The following is a 23,639-nucleotide window of genomic DNA, read 5'->3' on the forward strand; positions in this document are numbered from 1 at the left end:
TAAGAGCAGAAAATGAAAAAAAAATACGAGAATAAATTTTAGCAAGTGAAAGAAAAATCAGTTCAGAGTAAAAATGGAATCAGCACAGGCCGAAATAAATTCTCTTTAGGGGAAAATCAGAATAAATTCTTAGCTAAAATTTCTGAAATAAAAATACAAGTATCAGGAGAGCAACCTCCGCCAAGGCTGAGCTAACTAACAAACTCCCGCCCCCCCCGCAAAAAGTTTACTTATCCAGCTCCGGAATTCTCTCAAAATCTCATCACTTGTTCCCAGTCCCCAGATGCACCTTTAGGCAAATCTTGTTAAAGTTCCCCTCATCACTTTTAAGGTAATTTAACTAAGTTACAAACATATACCAAAGGCTATGACATTAACACAACAATTTCAAGCCCTGTAATCTACACCTATTTTTCTGGTAATGCCAAATATTGCCAAATATTCAGAACCATTAATATTGATTGATCGGTTTATTGAGAGATCCAGAAAACAAAGGAGATGAAGTACAAGGCTATAAAGGTTGAACTTATAAGTAACAGTTAGAGGTGTTGGACAGCAAGATTGAAAAAAACAAGTGGGGATGGAGGTAAAGTAAAAGACAAGGAGTGGATGCAGCAAGAGCCGAAGGGATGCTGCAAAAAAACCTTTATTATTATTATTAGTGCTTACAGTGTGCCACGCGAGGTGCATTAATGGCACCAATCATTAAGACAGATTCATTTGAATATGCTTGATTAATGTCAAGGTCATCTGGGCTGTAATTGGCTAAATTAAACCCTGGACAAGAATGCAAATTGACCCTGTAATAATTACATTCATTATTTGTAGGAAACAGCTTTTTCAGAAAATTAAAATGACACAAGCTGTAATGAACTCAAGGGAAAATATTCAGATTCCCTGTGCATATTTTTCATTAATAATAAGAATAAACTTATTGTTTGTAGGAAACTGCTTTTTAGAAAATTAAAATGACAGAATCTGTAATGAACTCAAGGGAAAATATTCAGATTTCCAGTGTATATTTTTCCTAAATAATAAGAATAAATTCATTATTTGTGGGACATTCCTATTCAGATAATTAAAATGACAGAATCTGTAATGAACTCAAGGGAAAATATTCAGATTTCTAGTGTATATTTTTCCTTAATAATAAGAGTAAACTTATTATTTGCAGGAAACTGCTTTTTAGAAAATTAAAATGGCAGACTCTGTAATGAACTCAAGGGAAAATATTCAGATTTCCAGTGTATATTTTTTCCTAAATAATAAGAATAAACCCATTATTTGAAGGACATTCCTATTCAGATAATTAAAAGGACAGAATCTATAATGAACTCAAGGGAAAATATTCAGATTTCCAGTGTATGTTTTTTCCAAAATAATAAGAAAATCTCCCACGCGTCTCATTCACCCTTGAAGCCAGGCTAATCCGCTTTGTAATTACCACATGACCTTCTGTTACGTTATAAAGTCTGCCCGGACGGAATAGATGGCGCCTAATTACGTAGGTGAATGAGGGTGAATATGAGAAGACAAAATGAAGTGAAGGAAGTGAAGAAAGTGAAATAGTGAAGAATGGAAGAGGATGGGATTTGTGAGGAGCAGAAAATACCGAAATAAAGAAGGAAATGGAAATAATAATAAAAAAAATAGAATAAGAAAAGTAAGGGCACATTAGGAGCAGAGAAAACAAACACTAATAAAATGGAAGAAGAAGAAGAAGAAGAAGAAGAAGAAGAAGAAGAAGAAGAAGAAGAAGAAGAAGAAGAAGAAGAAGAAGGATGGAGTGTTTGAGGAGCAGCAAAAACAGAAATAGAGAAGGAAAAGGAAAAATAAAAAAATAACAAGAAATAGAAGTAAGAAAAGTAAGAGGAATATGTGGAGCAGAAAGAACGAAAACTAATAAAAATGAAGAAGAAGAAGAAGAAGAAGAAGATTAAACGGATGTCGTCCTTCAGATTAAAGCCGAATCATAATCTAAGCAACCTGCAAAGGATTTATTGCACATAACTCCACTCAGGCTATTTGATCCATCCCTGGAAGGACTGAGCGTCCAAGGACTCTCCAATCATGCAAGAAAGTCCTTCAGATTTAATGGTTAGTCCTACACTCAAGTGCAGAGCTTGTCTTTGAAAATGTGACTAATGATAATGTAGTCTCAGGATTAACTCAAGAGTATAATTTTTGGTAATTAATATGCACCTGTCTGAGTGCCCAAAGGACTGACGAAGCTAATATTTCACTTGGAAAATTATAATACTGGCAAAGAATTTAATACCACAGTAATGAAATTGGTGGAGGTCGGTTTTTTTGACAAAAATGAAAAACTCAAATCATTGCAATTTAGAGCCTTCAGTGCAAAAGAGCGGAATAGAATAGAGTATAGCATTTAGGTCAGAGGCCAAGCAATGGGACCTTTGAGGTCATTCAGCGCTGAAAGGGACACTGACGGTAAAAATGGTCTGAAAGGTGTAACAGGAGGGAAATGAATATGAACGAAGGTACAGTAAAAGGAATGAAAGGGGGTTGCAGCTAGGGACCCAAGGAACGCTGCATGTAAGTTGCCGGGTTTCAGAGGCTATAGGATTGAGGTTTACAGGATTCGGGAAAACAGAAGCAAGAAAAGAGTATCAAAGCCTGTACAAATTTCTGCTACTGCAAATGATAATGATAGTATCAAGAGCATTTAGAGAATGCAAACCTCCACCAAGAATGGGCAATCCAGTTACCAAATAGGAGTTTTCTTCCTAGAAGTTACATTCCTATCTCTCACAAAATCTAATCACTGAGCAATCCACCTCACAAAAAGTCACTTCTGCTAAACAGTTACTTTCCTATCTCTCGCAAAATCTAATCACTGAGCAATCCGCCCCACAAAAAGTCACTTCTGCTAAACAGTTGCTTTCCTATCTCTCACAAAATCTAATCATTCTTTTCCTGTCGTGAGGGAACCTTCCATGAAATTTTCAAGGAAGTCTATGTCTAACTCTTTGTGTAATCCTGATAACAAACAAACAAATTAAAATGGAAGCTATAACAAGTAATAAATGCGCCGACGTTTCTTCGGCGCAATCAAGTTTACTGTACAGCCGCTACAGCGTACAATCAAGGCCACCGAAAATAGATCTATCTTTCGGTGGTCTCGGTATAATGCTCTATGAGCCGCGGCCCATGAATCTTTAACCACTTCCCGGTGGTGGCCTGTCCTATATCGTTGCCAGAAGCACGATTGTGGCTAACTTTAACCATAAATTAAATAGAAACTACTGAGGCTAGAGGGCTGCAATTTGGTATGTTTGATGACTGGAGAGTGGATGATCGACATACCAATTTGCAGCCCTCTAGCCTCAGTAGTTTTCAAGACCTGAGGGCGGACAGGAAAAGAGTAGGGACAGACAGACATAGCCGGCACAATAGTTTTCACTTACAGAAAACTAACACTAAAGCTAAACAACACTTTATGCGAGTCACGTCATAACTTCCACAACCCTTTAGAAGAAGCAGTGGTTAGACTTGAGCATAAAACACTGACGGTCCAAGGTAACGGAATTCGGCAAAAACGGAGCTTCCTAAACAGAGGACCGACGGTCAATACCTAATCAAGTTCATGTAGCTAAGTATTGAGTTCCCATGCTAAGACGCCATTGACTGAGGTAGGTACACTGATCAGGAGCCGTAGACTCGTTCTGTACTTGTTCGCATGAGAAAAGAACATCGCGTTCCATACCTGGTACCAGGAAATACTTCAGTTTATTGTACGAAGATTGGGGACAACATTATATATAAGAGAGAGAGAGAGAGAGAGAGAGAGAGAGAGAGAGAGAGAGAGAGAGAGAGAGTTCTAAGCAACTGGAACTTCGAAAGTTCAAGCGAAGACGCAACGCAGTCTTACCCTAAAACAATTCTCCTTGTATTTTAATGATTGGCTTAAATCTTTGTCTATTTATTAATTTTTTTAATTTCTTTCTTTTCTAATAAGTGATCTCTTCTTTCTGCATTTCCCTTTATCCTCTGTTTTCTGTTTCTACTTTCTAATAATAATAATAATAATAATAATAATAATAATAATAATATATAAATATATATATAATATACACATGATAATACATATGTATATATATACATACATACACACTCTCTCTGATTAAAATAGTTTGATTGACGTTGGTGGCACTGGCTTCGCCTTCGTGAATATTACGGCCAGGTTTTATTACGGTGCGATCGCCCTTATTCTTATTATTGTCGGTTTTTATGGCTTTATGGATTGGCATTCTTTGATGGCAGTCCTTGATAAATACTGCTTTATTATTATTATTATTATTATTATTATTATTATTATTATTATTATTATTATTATTACATATCTGCTTTACTTTTTTTGGCGAATATTTTCAAATTGTCATTTTATCCTTTTAATTGTAATATTTTGCTTCTTTGAAAATATTGCAAGTTATTAAAACCATTCAGCTTTAAAATTATCTTTAAAATTATTATTAGCATTAGCGGTAATTATAATATTAATGATTAATAATCAGCTATCAACAAAACAACTGTATATATATATGAACAGCAAAGCCATAATTAAGAAATAATTGTAACTGATATCATCACATACAAACGGTATTTGGGGTCACAGTGAGGCCTGAGAGAAACAAAAATAAATACTAAGGATAACAAATTTTTATAACACTTCATTTCCCCTAACCGGAAGAGGCTTTCAAATTTTGCCGAATTTCTAGAAACCCGCCAAAAATGAAAGGACAATTGAACCATGACAGGGGAACAAAAGTTCCCAAGTGCTACCTATGTCACTGCTGTGGCCACGCTCACTTTTTCCTAAAACAAGCTTAAGTTAAAAATAATTATTAATTACTTTCTGTTCCGGCAAAAACCACTGGATCGAGTGCTTTCAAATTTTGGAAATAAATACCTAAGAGTTGCTTTCAAGCACTTCTGTTATAGGTTATCTATTTTTATCATCTTAAGGATTTTAAAAATTTCCTTTTGAATGTCATACATTATTATTATTATTATTATTATTATTATTATTATTATTATTATTATTATTATTAATTAAATAAAAATTGTTTGAATGACATAGAACATTTATTATTATTATTATTATTATTATTATTATTATTATTATTATTATTATTATTATTATTATTATTATAACAATAACTGTTGGAATATCATAATTTCTATTATAATCATAACAATTATCATTATTGAAATAACAATTCTGTTTGAATGTCAAAGCCTATCTATCCATCTATTATTATTATTATTATTATTATTATTATTATTATTATTCAAAATGTTGACTAATCCTATACACGATTAACCTCCAAGACAATCCTCAAAATAATAATAATAATAATAATAATAATAATAATAATAATAATAATAATAATAATCTCATGAGTAAAAGTCCCTAAAATAACTTGCATGTGAGTTATTGACCCCTAATTATTTGCCCCTCAAGGGCACTTGGCTGGCCCAATCATCATTAACTTCAAATTGGCCATTAACTGGTTGGCCCTTAGAATGACCTAGGCTGGCGTAACATTTGACGTTTATCATTCCTTATTATTTATGGTTTCATATTTTGTTTTTCTTCATTGTTAATGAAGGGGTTCGGACGTGGAAGGAACAGGGAGTTATTTTTGGCTGTTATAGACTAGAGAAACGGGAAGTTTGTGATTATTTTAGGCTGTTTCTTTCAATCAGGCTCGTTTTCGACAGAGATGTTATATTAATAATAATAATAATAATAATAATAATAATAATAATAATAATAATAATAATAATAATAATAATAATAACAGGCCTAATGGTTAAAGCCTTGACTCGCCATCAATTTTATCAATTTTCACCCACTGATTAATAAATACAGCATTATCAGAAAAACCTAATAGCATCTTTTAGGACAACAAAAAATCTATTTTATTCCCGTAACTGTACAGTTTTACATACCTACTCCGGTGCTGTGATACAGTCTGACTGTACTTTGTCGTAACTTCTGAGTTACGGGTCCTGAACTAACTGTGGCTAGTCCTATACATAGTAATTCTTGGAACGTAGCCATATTGTCCAGAGTTCCTTCAGTTTCTGCAACTGGGGACTTTCTACTGCATATCCCACTGAACTAACTGCTGTTTCTAATTATACAGCAGCTTCATCAGGTGTATACCTTTAGTCCTGAGGTCTGTATGACAGCAGAAGGCTTCTTCGAATCATAATTAATTTATACATTATTTATACAAACTAGTCACCATGAAGTGGTCTTCCATGTTCCAGTAATAATAATATGCTTGATCTTCAACCAAAATATTTGAAACAATAAACACAAGAATCAGGAAAGAGTAATGTGTCTCATTCTTTAGCAGGAAAGAGTGATGTGTCTCGTTCTTTAGACCATTACCATTCTCAATAACGTTTTGACGAGTCTAATACGCCCTCCCATTTACTACTTTATCGTGAATTCTTGTTATGACGTCACTACCGGTGCACATGACAACAAGGACACTTTTCTGTATTCCATTTTGATACATATTAAAATTACGATGATGGTAGTTAATGAAAATCAGTGTTCGCACCATCTAACATTCATCCTAGCACATTAATTTAAGCCTACCTAGGGAGATAACGAAGCTAGGTCTATATTAGATGTATCGGCTTCCTACAACTCACTATCTACAGCTCGGCGCCGTCCATTCAAGAGAGTTATGTCGTCCCAGTTCGTCCAAATGGATAATTTATACAACATTTATAGCAGCACTGCTCAAAGCTACGTACAATCCACCTACTCAAGTCTTTCAGATATTTGGGATGAACCGGTTGGTAGCGATTAAGAAGCAGTGCTTAATTCAGTTAGCCCTCTGGGCCAAGTTACAATGATCCCATTGACTCGAGTTTAGAGTCCAGTTTTCCAAAACAGGGTAAGCCAAGTGTTGCATAATTTTTAGTTTTCTGTAAGAGAAAACTATTGAGCCGGCTGTGTCTGTCCGTTCGCACTTTTTTCTATCCTCACATCTTGAAAACTACTGAGGAGGCTAGAGGGCTGCAAATTGGTATGTTGATCATCCACCCTCCAATCATCAAACATACCAAATTGCAGCCCTCTAGCCCCTGTATTTTTCACTTTAAGGTTAAAGTTAGCCATAATCGTGCTTCTGGCAACGATATAGGACAGGCCACCACAGGCCGCTGTTAAAGTTTCATGGTCCGCGGCTCATACAGCATTATACCGAGACCACCGAAAGATAGATCTATTTTTGGTGGTCTTGATTACACGCTGTAGCGGCTATACAGAAAACTCGACTGCACATTTTTTACTTGTTTTTCAGGTGCTTGAGTTCTAAGAAACACTTAACGCTTTGTGAGAACTAATTGTGGCAACCTTATCTTCTACGCTAACGACCAGTCATGTAAAAACAACCATTAATGCAGTTTCTTTAATGGGGCAACTGGAACGTACACAATTGCACCTAGACCAAGTGTTACGCAGTGTTTTTTCCTGTCGCAAAATTAGGATACTATCTAACCGAACAACCCAATTAAGGCCTGTGGCAATTACTTCCTCAAACTACATACAAGACTGTTCGATCGCCCAGGGGCTAGTACTAAACACGGCGAAACAGTGACTCGCCTACACTGTTTCGCCGTGTTTAGTACCAGCCCAGTAGCACCTCGCCAAGAATTATCAGAAATAAAGCTTTATAAATACGATTCCTACTCGGTAATTTATTTCTTTAAATATTATTGTTAATCTATTCTTGATATACTCTATTCTGTGATAGTTTTAGAGAGAGAGAGAGAGAGAGAGAGAGAGAGAGAGAGAGAGAGAGAGAGGTCGCGCGCACGCCTCTGCATTATCAGATATAAGTTATTACCAAGTGCACGAACAGCCTTGGACAAATTCGACGTGCCTTACGTACGCACGGACACTCACGGAGGCACCCGCACGTGAGGCCACGTTTTCCGCGCACGCAAGCGCGCTTCGTGTGCGTATTGACTCTCCTTAATTGGTATGGCACGACACAATTCTTCACCCAAAAGTATGTCAAGTGTTTGGGATTTCTTATTATTATTATTATTATTATTATTATTATTATTATTATTATTATTATTATTATTATTATTATTATTATTATTATTATTATTTCCCTGATTTTGGTGGAATTAGATAAAAGATACCTCGCACATAACTGATCATTTTCCCTAATATTTTATACCTTGACGTAGTTTCTAAGGTCACAGGTCAACTCAAATTTCAACAATTCATTTTTTATCTGATTTTGACAAACCTTGGTTGGAAAATAACATAGTGTTTTATTGACTTCCCCAATTATTTTTGACCTTGGCATAACTTCTAAGGTCAGTTTAATTGTCACGAATTTATTTTCTCAGAGTTAAATGAAACGTCAAAGGTCACAGGTCAATTCCCAGGTCACAAAATGGGCATTTGATGGTCCAGATCTCAAAACTAAAGACCCTTGCTTCTGTGACGCCCCAAAAAGGCTTCATTTCTTATTTTTTATTGTCGTTTTGGCAAAATAGAATATTAATTTTAATATATTTAATCCACTTGATGAAGTCACGAGGAAGCCTTTGAGAGAGAGAGAGAGAGAGAGAGAGAGAGAGAGAGAGAGAGAGAGAGAGAGTGATACTTTGAGAGAGAGAAAAAGTTAAAGAGAGAGAGAGAAAATTTGAAAGAGAGAGAGAGAGAGAGAGAGAGAGAGAGAGAGAGAGAGAGAGAGAGAGAGAGAGAGAGAGAGAGAATTATGAAAGAGAGAGAGAGTGGCGGATAATGAGAGAGAGAGAGAGAGAGAGAGAGAGAGAGAGAGAGAGAGAGAGAGAGAGAGAATTATGAAAGAGAGAGAGAGTGGCGGATAATGAGAGAGAGAGAGAGAGAGAGAGAGAGAGAGAGAGAGAGAGAGAGAGAGAGAGAGAGAGAGAGAGAGAAAGTAAGTACGTGCACGGGTCAATGCAAATTCCATAAGAGCATTCCCCAAGCGAGTCTCCCCTTATTCTTAAGAGTGGGTTGAATAACCCTCTCATTCTTAGCCTTCCCCAAAGACACCTAGAGGTCTTTGACCTCGCATGAGGAATGCTACTCTTATGAATAATTTCTCCCTCTGCAGTGGGGTCGAGTTGGCACACTGCCTTCTTGTGCCCCATTGCCCAGTGAGGCGGTCTCCTAATTATTCTCTTCAGTTCTTAGTTAATAATAATAATAATAATAATAATAATAATAATAATAATAATAATAATAATAATAATAATAATAATAATAATAATAAGTAATGATTATAATCATATAATAGTAATATTAATATTAATTAATAATAATAAGTAATAATATAATGATAATAATATTAATAACAATAATAATGATATCCTTAATAGTAATAATTAATAATTAATGATAATAATAACAATAATAATAGTAATATTGATACTAATTAACAATAAGTAATAATAATAGTAATAAAAATAATAATTATAATCATAATAATAATAATAACAGCAACAACAACAACAACAATAATAATAATAATAATAATAATAATAATAATAATAATTATTATTATTATTATAATAAATAACAATAATAATAATAATAAATAACAATAATAGGTAATAATAATAGTAATAATAATAATAATAACAATAATAATAATAATAATAATAATAATAATAATAATAATAATAATAATAATAATAATAATAATAATAATTTAATAAGTCTTAAAAACTTAAAAATAAGTAAAAAATTAATAAATAAGTCAATAAATAGATAAATAACTATGTATATGTTAATATATATATGTATATATATACATAAAGATAAATAAATATACAAAAAATATGTAAATGAATAAAAAAAAAAATTAAAATCACTTCTAAAATCAAGACATTGTAAAATCACTCCCTTTACCACAAGATCTTAGCGTGACCCGAACTCATACTATGAGAAACATTGCAATTTCACGATGAAATTGCAACTCCCCTCCAGCCAATAGGGAAAACGACCAATAAGATTCCGCGAAACGAATTGACAGGGGTCCAGGAAACCCCCTAAAATTAGAAGGAAAAGGTGTGGGGGGTGGGGGGTGGCCAGGAGTGGGTTAAAATGACACTCGATTCGTGATTCTGTAATAGTCGCGTTCATTTGGTCAGGGACAAATTGGCACAAAAGCACAACTTTCTTTTTGGGAGTGTGGACGCGTCCGTTCTCTTTGTAATGTTATTTATTGTAATGTTATTTATTGTTATGTATTTAATTGAGGCCACTTTATCTATTATATATTTAACTGACGCCTGTTTATTTATTGTTATATATTAACTAAGGCCATTTTATTTATTTATTATAAATTTAACTAAGGCCACTTTATTTATTTATTATAAATTTAACTAAGGCCACTTTATTTATTATAAATTTAACTGAGGCCACTTTACTTATATAATATATTTAAGTGGGACCACTTTATTTATTATTATATATTTAACTAAGGCCACTTTATTTATTACCATATATTTAACTGAGGCCACTTTATTTATTACTACATGTGTAACTAAGGCCACTTTATTTATTACATATTTAACTGAGGCCACTTTATTAATTATTACATATCTAACAAAGGCAATTTTATTTACTATATATTTAACTAAGGCCACTTTATTCAATATTATATATTCAACTGCAAAAAAAGAAGCACTTACTATCATCTACAGTGAGTAACATAAGGCGCACTGTAGGTGTCACCCACCAATGGAAACTATCCCGAAGCTGAGGCCATCCTCGAAATTTGACAACACAATAGAACCGTGATGGGTGAACGAAAGTTCCCAAGTGACACCTACGTCACTGCAGGAAGGAGCCTTCGCAACCCCTTCAACCCACAAGAACCAAAGATAAAAAAATGAATTAATAAATCAATACATAAAGAAACAAATATTTAACCGCCGTCCTGGAAAGGACGTTCCCTGTACTCCTTACAGATTATTCTAAAGGTTATTTACTTATTGAATGAGATTTGTGGCGCAACAATTTAGTTGTAAAGAAAGAAGGACGCATGAATGACATCTCAATACCGACTGTGTCACGCAAGACATGATATCCCAGTGTCCCTGGGGATACCTTGAAGAAGGTCCTACGGATACAATTTAGTGGGGTCCGTGAATATGTCTTAAATCAGGGGTTAATGGGATTGGTATCGCCTTGGGCATCCTGGTGCCCGTATCTAGCCCAGGGCCGAAGAAAGCGAGAAAAAGAAGGTAAAAGGATTAGAAAGTAGGTTTTTAAAGAGAGAGAGAGAGAGAGAGAGAGAGAAAGCAATAATTAAACTCTATTTCCATAAGATCAAGTCGCAAAAAGCAGCAGTAATCGAACTATAAGTATATCTAAATAAACCTCAAAGTCCCGGATCTGACAGACTACGAATGTAAACAAACCAGCTGGAGAATGTCCACGGAAGCTAACGAACAACTCCCTCGGACGGCGGAGGAATGTCCAGCTCGGGGGAAACACGCGAGAAGGATCGCGTGTCCCCAGATGTTTTATATATACACATCCTACGGGACGTGGGATAAAGGCTGCCATTACAGCCGTGCTGTCCTGACGGGAACAGCAGCTGTGAGGGTTTTTTATTGCTGTTTCAATCGTTTTTACGTTCCTGATTCTCACTTATTTATCCTTGCGGTTCGTGAAGATGTCGTGTGGTACCAGGAATAAATTTTGAAGTGATTCGTGTTTTTAGGGAATGTGATTCACTTTCAGTTTCTGTTGTGGTGTTGTTGTTGTTGTATATATATATATATATATACATTATTATATATAATATATATATATATACTGTATGTGCGTGTGTGTGTATAAGATGCTGCAGAATTCAAGGCACATTTACAAGACAGGACGGAATATTGTGTACAGAAATACAACATGGCATATAAGACAATCAACGGGAAGGAGAGAGAGAGAGAGAGAGAGAGAGAGAGAGAGAGAGAGAGAGAGAGAGAGAGAGAGAGAGAGAGAGAGAGAAAGCATATAATAAAAGACAGGCCAGAGAGAAGATAAACAAGAACTTAAGGAATAATAACAACTACTTACATAAGAAACTAATTGCAGAGTGGAAGGTTACTGAGCAAATGGATCTCTGAGCAAAGGATACAAATAGAGGACTACTCTCTGAAGAAAATGTAGTACAGTCCTGGGTCGATGGATTGAGTACTCTGAAGATTCGTTGAATATGGAAGAGAAGTGAGTTACAAAAATCAATGATGCAAGAATAGAAGTGGTTTGAAAATACTTGTGGACCTGATTGCTGGAAATCTAAGGATGGTGATTAAAAGGTTGAAGAATGTGAAGACATAAAGAGTTGATGCAGTATGGTGGTCAAGGTTTGACTGAGTAGCTAACCAGCATGTGTAAGGTATACTTGGATGAGGGAAAGATTCCTAAGGTTCCTCTCTCTCTCTCTCTCTCTCTTTACATAGGGGTTAAACTGATAGAGAATTGTATAGTTATGACATAAAATAACTCAGTATACCAAGGAAGGTGTATGGCAAGATTCTGATTGAGACAGTGTGACAGATGACAGAAAGATTAACAGAAGAAGAGTGTCTGATAAACACAAGGAGGAAGATGGTGTGTGGATCAAGTGTTTGTTATGAAAGTGTTATGTAGGAAGTTTAAAAAAGAAAGTAACTACAAAAAGCTTATGATAAAATCAATAGCAAGGGAATGTGGAGCCATTGAGGTAGTACAGCATAGCAGATAAGTTATTTAAAGCACCAAAAAGTTTCTATGAATCAACTGAAGCATATTTTGGAATTTGTAGCAAGGAGAGTGACTGGTTCTGTGCAATAAAGGCTCTAAGGCCAGGGTGCATAACCTCAGTGACTATTTATTATTTTGTGAATAGAATAGAGGATCATAGCCAGGTGAAAAGAATGTGCAAATGCATTTAGGAAGAATCAGGATGAAGGATGAGAGAAATCTCTATAAAAAGTTTGATAGATGATATGAAAGAGGTACTGGAAAGGAAGGTCTCACTATCCATTAAGCAAGATAGTGTCAGCAAGGTAAAGGTGAGGGGCTTAGTATGTGCAGGGGTTAGAAAACCCTGATAATGGGACATCTGTGTAGGTGTATAAGGTGGCTGAGGTTAGTTAACATATCTTAGGAGCCACTTTTTGTTAGTGGAAATGGCTTTATGTATATGTATATATATATATATATAATATATATATATATATATATATATATATATATATATATATATATATATATATATTATATATATATTATAGGCATAACCAACAACATTAGCTAACTATCAAGGACAAATTGCTGCCTAGGATAATATAGGCCTACTGATATTTTCAAATTGGGGTACATACCAAGATATCTCTGTACTTTTTGCTTACAAACATTTGACAAGCCTAGTGTAAATGATAAAGACAACCAAAGGAAAACAACATATAATTAACAAGGATAAACAAAGGAAAACAACATAATTAACAGCGATAAGCAAAGAAGAACAACTAAATATTAGCACGCATATAAACTAAACTAGCAGGAAGTCCACGTAAGCATAATGGCGGTTACTCTTTGCGTTTCGCCCTAAAACCACCCTTATCAGCCTAAGTAACCTACTAACAAGGCACTCACAAATAAAACAACAACTCCCAAACAACAAGGTCGTTCTCTCCATCGTTAAACAGCGATAAGAACAACGACGACGACAAAAAACAACATTGCATGCGCGCCAAGTCTAATCCCGAATCCAAACCCTCTTCAAATGTCCGCAAGAGGAAGAATCGATACGACGCGTAAATAACAGCTTGCTGTGATAATGGCAACTGCCAAACAGACTGACAGACTGACATACATACAGACATACAGACTGAACGGAACGCAGAAACCGATGGCTAGTGAGTGGACACAATTGCTTGCAGGATGAAATGGAGTGCTAGTGGATGACAACCTAGTACTATTGAATGGAAAACCTTGAGGTATTGAACTGGGATTAAATGCTAGTGGATGGGAACCTAGTACTAGTAAATGAAACATCATGTGCTAATAAATGGAAACCTGGTACTAGTAAATGAAACATCATGTGCTAGTAAATGGAAACCTAACACTAGTAAAATGAAACATCATGTGCTAGCAAATGGAAACCTAGTACTAGTAAATGAAACATCATGTGCTAGTAAATGGAAACCTAGTACCAGTAGATGGGAAACCTTATGGTAATGGATGGAAAGCTAGTACTATTAGATTGAAACTTTGTACTAGTGAATGAAAACCTAGCGCTAGTGAATAGTAAAAATTGGGCTACTGAATGGAAACTAAGTGCTAGTGGGTGGACACCATGGACTAACGGACGAAAACCTGGTACTAGTGAACAGAAAACCTTGTATTGATGAATGGAAACTAAGTGCTGATGGCTGGAAATAAGTGCTAGTGGTTGGAAACCTAGTACTAGTGAATAGGGAACATTGCACTGATGAATGGAAACATGCTAGTGGATGGAACAGAGTTTTAATGGCAGAAATGAGTCCAAATGGATAGAAAACTAGTGTTCAAAGACGAAAGCATACGATTGATGGCAGAAAACACGTGCTAGTGGATAAAGTATTATGATTCCATGTTAAAATTCAGTAGCGTTTTCCTAGGCCTATAACCCAACCCTCCACAGAATTTGACTGAAATCCTTTAATAACTATAACTATCTTGTCAACAATGAGACACACAAAGAAACAGGTAAAGGCACAACACCCGTCTACTTTCGTTGACGGAGATACTGGTAAACAAACAAACAAACATACACACATACACACACACATACAAGAAAATTCCCATAGTAACGCAACTGCTAAACAGAAGGTAAGTGTAGAATTCTGCTGAATTGAGAGAGAGAGAGAGAGAGAGAGAGAGAGAGAGAGAGAGAGAGACTCATGACTTATACTCTCTCTCTCTCTCTCTCTCTCTCTCTCTCTCTCTCATCAATAATGTGTGAGCGTTGGTGACTAGCGCACGTTGGTCCATCATTCCGAAGTCGTTCTATATACTTATTTGACTTATAAATAGACATAATAGATTACTGATTCTATCGAGACTATTAATAGACATTGTTTGACAAACAGACCAACTATTTAAGTACTATTCTCGTCATTACGACGTTGAAAAATACGATAAAAATTCGCCAGAAAGTCGTCTGACCTGAAGCCATCAATTATTCATTCATTGGCATAATACAAAAGAAGAAGAAGAAGAAGAAGAAGAAGAAGAAGAAGAAGAAGAAGAAGAAGAAGAAGGAGAAGAAGAAGGAGAAGTAGAAGAAGGAGAAGTAGAAGAAGGAGAAGGAGAAGGAGAAGAAGAAGAAGCTGAGTTGTTTACCTCTTGCAATGGACGCCGGTCGTCTGAAATAAATTATTAAAAAATGAAAACAAAAGGTGATTTAGTACCACAAACTTATCGAAACACCTCGTTCACCTTTTGGGGGGCTAGGACCCCCAAAATAGACCCCCCTAAAATGACATTGCCGAATTTAACAGCTTAAAATAAGTAAGATGAAATCGAAGATCATTTAGCTTGAAAAAGTAAGAATTTATTCAGTTTACCTTAAATTACAGCCTTCTAATTTCTCTCCCGAAGGGGCGAAGGGTTTGTGGGCCAACCAATTCACAAGTGACACCCCGAAGTGACACCACGAACAGACGAACGACACCTGACACCCTCACGACACAACGGCCAAAGCCACACTTGACTCAGAGAGGGTTCGTCAGGACAGGTGACTCACTCGCCTGGTAAAGAAAACGGGAGTAATCGACTTTATCGACTCGATAAAGTCGATTTTACGCAAACTGAAGTTATATTGAAGTTGCTACTTTACGAGAATAAGTACCTGGGGATGTTTCTCACGCATGGTGTCGATCCCAGGGTCTCCAGAGAGACGTGGCTTTAGAGAAAAGCGAAAACAAAAAGCTAGGCGCTGTGCCACATTCAACATGAAACTGGTCAGTCGAAATGAAATTGCGAGTACCACGTCCTTTTTATGCGTATTTCCCACGCTTGGTGTCGATCCCAGGGTCTCCAGAGAGACGTGGCTTTAGAGAAAGACATAAATAAAACACTAGGCGTTGCCACATTCAATATTAACCTGGTCAGTCGAATTGAAATTGCTAGTACCACGTCCTTTTCACATTGACAGAACCCACTACAGTAAACCAACTACCAGGTTATAGATGACAGTAGAGGTATATGAAGTTAATTTTAACTAAATAAGCTTTAATCATTCCACAATCTGTCTTGGGAATCGCCCCAAGATTCTCTTCGGGGAGACAAGAATCATGACCACTAGGCTTCAGCAAACTGAACCTAGGCCTATTGCACAGCCTACGCTAACTCAGTAAGCTTTGACAGAGACGCAATAATGAATAGATGTAAACTATATATAAAGATTACATATACAAAACCATAACAAACATTAAAAATGTTAGGAAACATCAATATTTAGTAAAAAAAAAAAAAATACAAAGCTAAATGTTAACTTCACTAGATATCTGATAAATTGCTAAATTTAACTTTTAGAATCCTGTAGGTCTTAAATGCAGGTAGGCCAGTATACTGAATTCATTATAAAGCAATTCCATATATAAAATATCTTTATTATAATAAAGTAATAATTAATTAACGAAAAAACTAAATGTTTTATACTGTTGATTATTGAATCTCTACCACCAGCTAGCGTAAACTAGGCCTAGGCAAGGTTAGCCTGGTACAGTTCTGTATGGGAAACTGTCAATACAAACTATACTGGGTGATTAAATAAACTAAATGAATTTAGAGCACAGCTGAGCAGTCAATGTGGGTACCACCAACAGTTTAAGGAAAAATATTAACGTAAGGAAAAGCCAGGCCTACATATAGGATGCATAACACATGTCGTATAGATAGGCCTTTGTGATCATTATAAAGATCAGTATTGAGTAAAATAAGTCTAAAATGTTTTAAGCTGATGATTTTCTTACTGTTTCCCAAAACAAAAGCACATCAGGCCTTTTAATTCAACTCAGACAAAGTCTAACCTGGGCTAAGGAACCAAATGAATTCTGTTGGCAAATTTCTTCTTTACATCACATGCTAAGAGTTTGTTTACCAATAGCATCATCCTTTATTCCTTCTAAATAATATTTTTTAAAGAAAAATTGATATAATCATTTAAATAAATAATGAAGAAAGAATTGGCTAAAACTTTCATATACATTATTATTATTATTATTATTATTATTATTATTATTCAGACTCTAACAAATTCATACTTTCAAGCCTATAAACATCCATAATGTTTATATGATAAGATTATTATTCATGTTTTATGCATATCAGCTGACTTCAGATGACTCCTGTAGTGGCCACTGGAGACTTGGTAATCCCTGGATAGCTGACTTTCCTAAATCTTCTCTTTCTTTAAATCTTCATCTTTTCTCTCTTTAGATGTTTAACTTCTTCATCTGAAACCCCTAAAGGACAGAGTGAACAGATTACAGACCCAAGATGGCCTCCAGAGGGAAATTAGCCTACCCATCAAGAAAGGTTTCGCAAAGATACACAGATATATGCATAATTATTATTATATATTTCCTTGACAAAAAATATACAGATCTATATACAAGAAAAATAGTTTAATCTCCTTACAAAGGAAAGGCCAATCGTAGCACGTACTAAGTTTATCAAGAACGGAGCGGGAGACTGAACAACACAGCGGTACAGAACGCGTACTGGAAAGCACGTCAGCGGCTAGACCAAACGCGTACGCAACGTCTTGCGTACCCACTTGAGAGTGATATACATATACACACGGTTTATACTGTATAATTATATATAATATATATATATCAATGTACATTAAATATTTGCAGTGTCGCTTATCACACGCACAAGAAACAGGAGGGTTGCGGCAATGTTTTGGAGAGTGCCTCGGTATGGAGTGAATTCAGAGCTGGCAACATGGAGGTGGTGAGGTATCTTGACGTTATCTATTGAATAACAAAGCTTTGGATAAAGTGATCAACAAAAGGGGGGTGGGGTCAGAGGATCTACTTCAAATGCCTCAGAAAAGGTCAACAGGAAACACCGTACAGGTGTAAATATACTCATGTCCAACAGCTGTCGAACATATTAAAGCTCCCGATTGGATGCAACGGAAGACAGGAAGAAAATAGAATAAAATATGTACATAAAAAACACTGGTCACTTGATAAATGAAGAGGATATTTTGTGGCAGTCACTGAAGAGAATGATGTGGTTATCTCTTCTGTTTCTGTCGACATTTTAGTGACGGAAGATCCCGGTTAGAAGAACCGTTAACAATATCGCTGTTATGTTGGTTGAGAGGCAGCTGGAACTGCTTTCGGCATCTTGAGTGTATTCTGGAAGCGGAAAGTGGGTCTATTATTGACATGGTTGTGAAAGGATCACGTTAAATGATATCAGAACCTGATAAACAAATAAAAATGTATGGAATTTGCTGTCCCCTTGAGGTACAGTCACAATAGTCGTGATATGGCAACGACAAGTGGTCACTTACATTAATGTAAATGCGGTAACCAGAGAACGCGTGAATTGTGGGCTCTCACTGTATATATACATTTACCTAATATAATTTTTTAAAACTTATATACAAGTGTTATTGTTATTGTTGTTAAAGGCACTGTTGTTGTTGTTGTTGTTGTTGTTGTGATCTTACCTGTTCTGTGCTTGCTCCCTCTGTGGTTCCTCCTGATCTCTGCTCTGACATCCTCCCTCAGCTCCTCAAGCTCCTCGATCTCCTCCCTCCTCTCCGCCTCCTCCCTCCTGGTCTCTGCCGCCATGTGGGCTCTCTCCTCCTCCATTCTCCTCCTCTCTTCCTCCATCAGCCTCCTCTCCTCCTCCATCAACCTCCTCTCCTCCTCCTGCCTCTGCCTCTGTTCCTCCAGACGCCTCATTTCTTCCTCGGCTCTCCTCCTCTCTTCCTCCTGCCTCTGTCTCTCCTCTGCCATTTCCCTGTGCATCCTTTCCTCTTCTTCCAGGATCCTGTTTTCAAGGTCCTCGATGCGCTGCAAACGAAAACAGAATTAAAGGCCTGGTAATGCAAACCTTGGGTCAGTCTTCAAGTCCTATACTATCCCCACTAGATACCCTGCAAAGTTGCTGGATTTGAACCCGAATGCAAGTTCGGAATGCTAATGTCGAATTACTAGCTTTTCCACTAAAGTTCACTGATGTTTTAATGAACCAATGCTAATTACCTCCAGGTCATTTTCGATGAGGGTAATTTCCACTTCGTGGACAGTCTCCTCGCTCGGCGGTGGGGTCGTTGTCTTTCTCCTGGGGACCCTTGGTGTCGTAGTTGATGCTTCAGTTGTTGTTGTTGTTGTTGTTGTTGTTGTTGTGGTAGCTGCTTGAGTAGTGGTAGGGGCTGGCGTGGTTGTCGTTACAACTTTTGGCCTGGCCGTGGCAGCAGTTTCTCGGGCTTTGCTCTGGATTGATTCCGAGTAGGAGAGAATGTGCTGGATTTTCTCCATGTAAGGGCAACCCTGCGGAAGAGACGAAACAGGAATCAGTTTACTTAAGGAGATTACGCAAAACCCTCTTCCAGAAATCTCATGTCATCGTAAGGAGAGGCTTCCAAGAGCAAGATGCCAATTGCTGTTGATAAGGGCCACATATGCATTTTTCATATACATTTCTTCATTCCACTCTATCTTACCCTGCACTCTTGATTCCTGAAGCTTAAAATCCAGTAGCTCTAACACTTCTGCTGCATCTTATGTAAGTACTTTCTAAGTCTCCCTCCCTTGCAGACACCAGCTACTTCCATCTTATGCTGCCTTTTCCATACAATGACTTCTACCATTCTCTTTGCATGTCTGAGCCCATTTTAAATCAAAACAATCACTCCTTATCTGTACATTCCTATCCAGAAGTTTCACTTACATTATCAAAACTTTTAAGCTAGAGATTTTCACAGTTTTATCACCAAGTACCCAAATATTTATCAGACCTTTGACCCGAATCCCTAATGAACTTTTGCTTAACAGAAAAATTCAGTTGAAACGGTACTACTCATGTTTACTGCCCTCAGCACACTCCTGAGATCCTATAATGTCGGAAATCCTTGCAGCAAGCTTGAGCACATTTTTGTCATCCCTCAAGCCAATCCTTGAAAATTATCTTGCAAGCCCCCGTGGTTTTGCACATCCAGGTTAAGAACTCCCATTATGAATACATTTACCAGAATTTAAGTGTCAGTTCTCTGAGTATTTCAAGACTTAGCCTACCACTTTTGTCTCTCTCTGGGTATTTCTTTCTTAAGCCCCACTGTAGTCCCACACTTTTAACAGAATACAGTACTGAGTTCTCTACAGCCTTCTAAACTTAGCCCATCAATCTGTGTCTATTCCTGGGTATTCCATTCCTTGTGCCTTACCTTTCCTTGCTTCATGGGCTGGAGGGGAGTGGTGTCGATACCCAGTTCGGTGAAGCGCTCCCTGCACTGGGCAACGTAGCTCTGGTCGGCATCTGGTCTGCGCGTGTAGATCCAGGAGAAGGCTGCTCTGAAGCCCATGAATTCCATGCAGGAGTGCGCACACGCATAGTTGTCGTAGTCTGTATCCACAATCTGGAGATGGTAATAGTAATGAGTTAAATATGACTCAGTGATCTGGTTAAGCTCCTTAATGATATATTGACAGTCATAGGATGAATAGCATTAAGAGTTCTTCTCTAGGTAAAAGGGATCTCCAAAATTCTAAACAATTCTTAACTGAGGCTACACTGAGCCACATTTCAGCTACCCTAATTTATCCCGTTACATCTGTGTATTTTCTTTCGACATGAGGTACCTTACAATAATGTTGATAGTCAGTATCAATAACATTAACAGTCCTTATACAGTCATACAAGGTTTCTAAGATTCCAGACAGGTCTTAATTGAGGCTAGAGTGGGCAACATTTCAGCTTCCCTAATTTATCTTGTTACAACTGCATAGTGACACAAGGTTCCTTAGCCTCTGACACACTGTACACCCTGCACCTTGCCTGATAAGGTCTATGCTAGCTGGTCAATGTCCAGAGATCATCATCAAGCCTCTTAACCCTTTCAACACCTTAGAACAGGAACCCATGCTGTCAAAAAGCTGGGTTCACCTAACCCATCCTAGCCCAAGGGCTGACCTAGAGTACACAAGACAACAAATCAAAGGCTCTCCTCACCTGGAAAGGTGCGCTGGGCACTCCGTCAGCCTCGACGACGTAATTTCCCTCCTCCTTCTCGGGGTCTGGCCTGATGACGGAGTTCTGTCGCACTTTCCTGTTCTCTGCCGTGATTCCCTTCTCGACAACCTTCATCAGAGATCCTGCGACGACAAGGAAAGAACACCTGATGAATGTCTGATCGCTGGTTTCACTCTGGGAGGTTCGAGTCCCTTGTGGGTTTGACCTCGTCGAGGTCTGAGGTCCTACCGCTCAAAGGCATGTCACCTCATCGTAACTAATACTGGGAGGGCCCGGTAAGGTAATCCTCACATTTAGAATGCATTTATCACATAATCTACAATAGGAGGAACTCTCGATCTTAAAAATGTAAACTCAGAATTGATCAAATTGGCATTTTGATGACACAAATTTCATTTCCAGGACTGAACTGCAATGAGATTACTAAGTAACAGGTGTTAATAGGCCTAAATAGGGCCTGAAATAATAGGCCACACTTACCTCTCAATGTATAGTTGGTTAATGAGCAAGACACAATTTGGCTGTATTCGTTGGGAACCATTTCCTGGGCAAACCAGACACCTGAGTACTGTAAAGAGAGAGGGGAAAAATAATTAGATGGTCCGCTTTTAGATTTGCCGTCTTTCAGCCCGATCTCGGCTTGTTTCGACTCTCTCTTATATTACTGATAGTTTTGGCGGAGTAAGTGAACTAGTAGGCAGATAATGATTAATTATATATATATATATATATATATATATATATATATATATATATATATATATATATATATATATATATATATATATATATTATATATATATAATTATATACATATATATAATTATATAACTAAATCATAATTATTTATGGGTAAGAGATTAAATGGTTGATACTTCAATGATTAGTGTATAATCTTTATACTGAAACACATTGATGATTTACTTAATTGTACAGACCACGTGAAAATATGCCAGAATTATGCTTAATAATATATATTTTTATTTATTAATACAACCTTCCATTGCCTTTTATCTATATTATATTCACAATAGCCTCATTGACAGTTCGTTAACACCTCCTATACTACAAATTTGTTAAGAAATAAATTTAACTTATGCATAAATATTATTTTCGTAAATATCTCTTATTTCCGTCCAAAATTTACTTTATAATCTTAATAAACTTAATAAAGCATTACTTTCCTCATTCGCTGGGATAGCAATGAGGGAAAATCCGGTTACGTAAGAGAAGAAAATATGGTAACCGGCAACTCTGGTGAAGACACGTGGGACTGGCCAATAGGAAGTGAGCAAGTACTTCCCGACCAATTGCATTCCAGAGATTAATGGACCTGCTTTTTTTTTTTCTTCCACTAGCAGTTTCACCATGAAAAAGTTGAATACCTCCTTCTCTCTCTCTCTCTCTCTCTCTCTCTCTCTCTCTCTCTCTCTCTCTCTCTCTCTCTGTGTGTGTGTGTGTTAAATGACAATGCTTTAGCTTTCATTTACTATGATTCATTGCTTCTTTCCAGGCTGTCAAATCTTGTCTTGCATTCCAGGCCCGTTGCTTCAGTGGCTTTCTCTTCGGCCGTAAACGCACAGACAAGCGAATACGCCTGCGTGTTTATACACAAACAAACACACGTATACGTACACATACACACACAGATGCACATTAACATACAAGCAGTTACTGATAGCTTCTTTCCAGGCTTACATTCCAGACCCTGTGTTCCAGACTTTTCTCGTGTATACACCTGCGTGTTTATACGCACACAAACACACATATACATACACATACACACACAGAAATACACATTAACATACAAGCATTTACTGATGACTTCTTTCCAGGATTAGATTCCAGACTCAGCACTTCAAATACCTTTCTCGTCAGCCGTGTTCATATGCACAATAACACACGTATACATACACATACACGCGCAGAGACACACACAGACGTACAAGCAGCCCAGAACGTACACGGGGCGTTGAAACAGACCCGTGTAAATACGGCCGCTGGAACACCCGGCGGAATATTCGCTCATGTTTCCTGGAACAGAATTTCGGCTCATTTTTCCTGGTTGTGACCTTCTCTCTCTCTCCCCCCCCCCCTTCCAGGACTCTGGGCGTCCCGTGCATCTCCCCCCCTACTCTCATTATGGAGCCAACAGAGGCCCCTCCCCACTCTCTCTCTCTCTCGCTCTCTCTCTCTCTCTCTCTGCCAACTTTGAAGTTCTTCGTATGTATTGTGGGAGTAAATGACAGGTGGTTTTATTTGCTCTCTCTCTCTCTCTCTCTCTCTCTCTCTCTCTCTCTCTCTCTCTGCCAACTTTGAAGTTCTTCGTATGTATTGTGGGAGTAAATGA

At 37.1% G+C, this 23,639-nt stretch overlaps 3 protein-coding genes across 3 annotated transcripts in view; 1 reads left to right on the forward strand and 2 right to left on the reverse strand.

Annotated features, from left to right (window-relative positions):
- Positions 1-15,771, reverse strand: part of LOC136856062 (ankyrin repeat domain-containing protein 17-like) — a 76,704-nt gene extending 60,933 nt beyond the window's left edge. The window contains exon 1 of the mRNA XM_067133662.1: positions 15,634-15,771. The gene's annotated coding sequence lies outside the window, so the exon portion shown is untranslated. The remainder of the gene's footprint in view (positions 1-15,633) is intronic.
- Positions 1,705-15,449, forward strand: LOC136856006 (nucleolin-like). Its single transcript, XM_067133557.1, has 3 exons — positions 1,705-1,788; positions 1,995-2,097; positions 15,274-15,449. The coding sequence occupies exons 1-3, from the start codon at positions 1,705-1,707 to the stop codon at positions 15,447-15,449; spliced, it is 363 nt and encodes a 120-aa protein (XP_066989658.1).
- A 1,859-nt stretch (positions 15,772-17,630) lies between the features above and the next one.
- LOC136856063 (golgin subfamily A member 6-like protein 26) overlaps positions 17,631-23,639 on the reverse strand; it is a 14,034-nt gene continuing 8,025 nt past the window's right edge. Inside the window, exons 3-8 of the mRNA XM_067133667.1 lie at positions 21,770-21,857; positions 21,269-21,411; positions 20,484-20,675; positions 19,303-19,590; positions 18,762-19,110; positions 17,631-18,444 (exon numbers count right to left, since the gene is read on the reverse strand). Coding sequence (XP_066989768.1) covers positions 18,347-18,444; positions 18,762-19,110; positions 19,303-19,590; positions 20,484-20,675; positions 21,269-21,411; positions 21,770-21,857 — 1,158 coding nt within the window. The 3' untranslated portion in view covers positions 17,631-18,346. The remainder of the gene's footprint in view (positions 18,445-18,761; positions 19,111-19,302; positions 19,591-20,483; positions 20,676-21,268; positions 21,412-21,769; positions 21,858-23,639) is intronic.

Source organism: Macrobrachium rosenbergii, chromosome 34 (assembly GCF_040412425.1).
Source record: "Macrobrachium rosenbergii isolate ZJJX-2024 chromosome 34, ASM4041242v1, whole genome shotgun sequence".
NCBI lineage: Eukaryota > Metazoa > Arthropoda > Malacostraca > Decapoda > Palaemonidae > Macrobrachium > Macrobrachium rosenbergii.

Bases quoted from the DNA above. Each gene is read 5' to 3' on its own strand.
- LOC136856006 (XM_067133557.1), top strand. From the start codon at position 1,705: ATGGAAGAAGAAGAAGAAGAAGAAGAAGAAGAAGAAGAAGAAGAAGAA. The intron at 1,789-1,994 runs GTTTGAGGAGCA...CAACCTGCAAAG, and splicing joins AAGAAGAAGAAGGATGGAGT to GATTTATTGCACATAACTCC. The intron at 2,098-15,273 runs GTTAGTCCTACA...ATAATACAAAAG, and splicing joins AAAGTCCTTCAGATTTAATG to AAGAAGAAGAAGAAGAAGAA.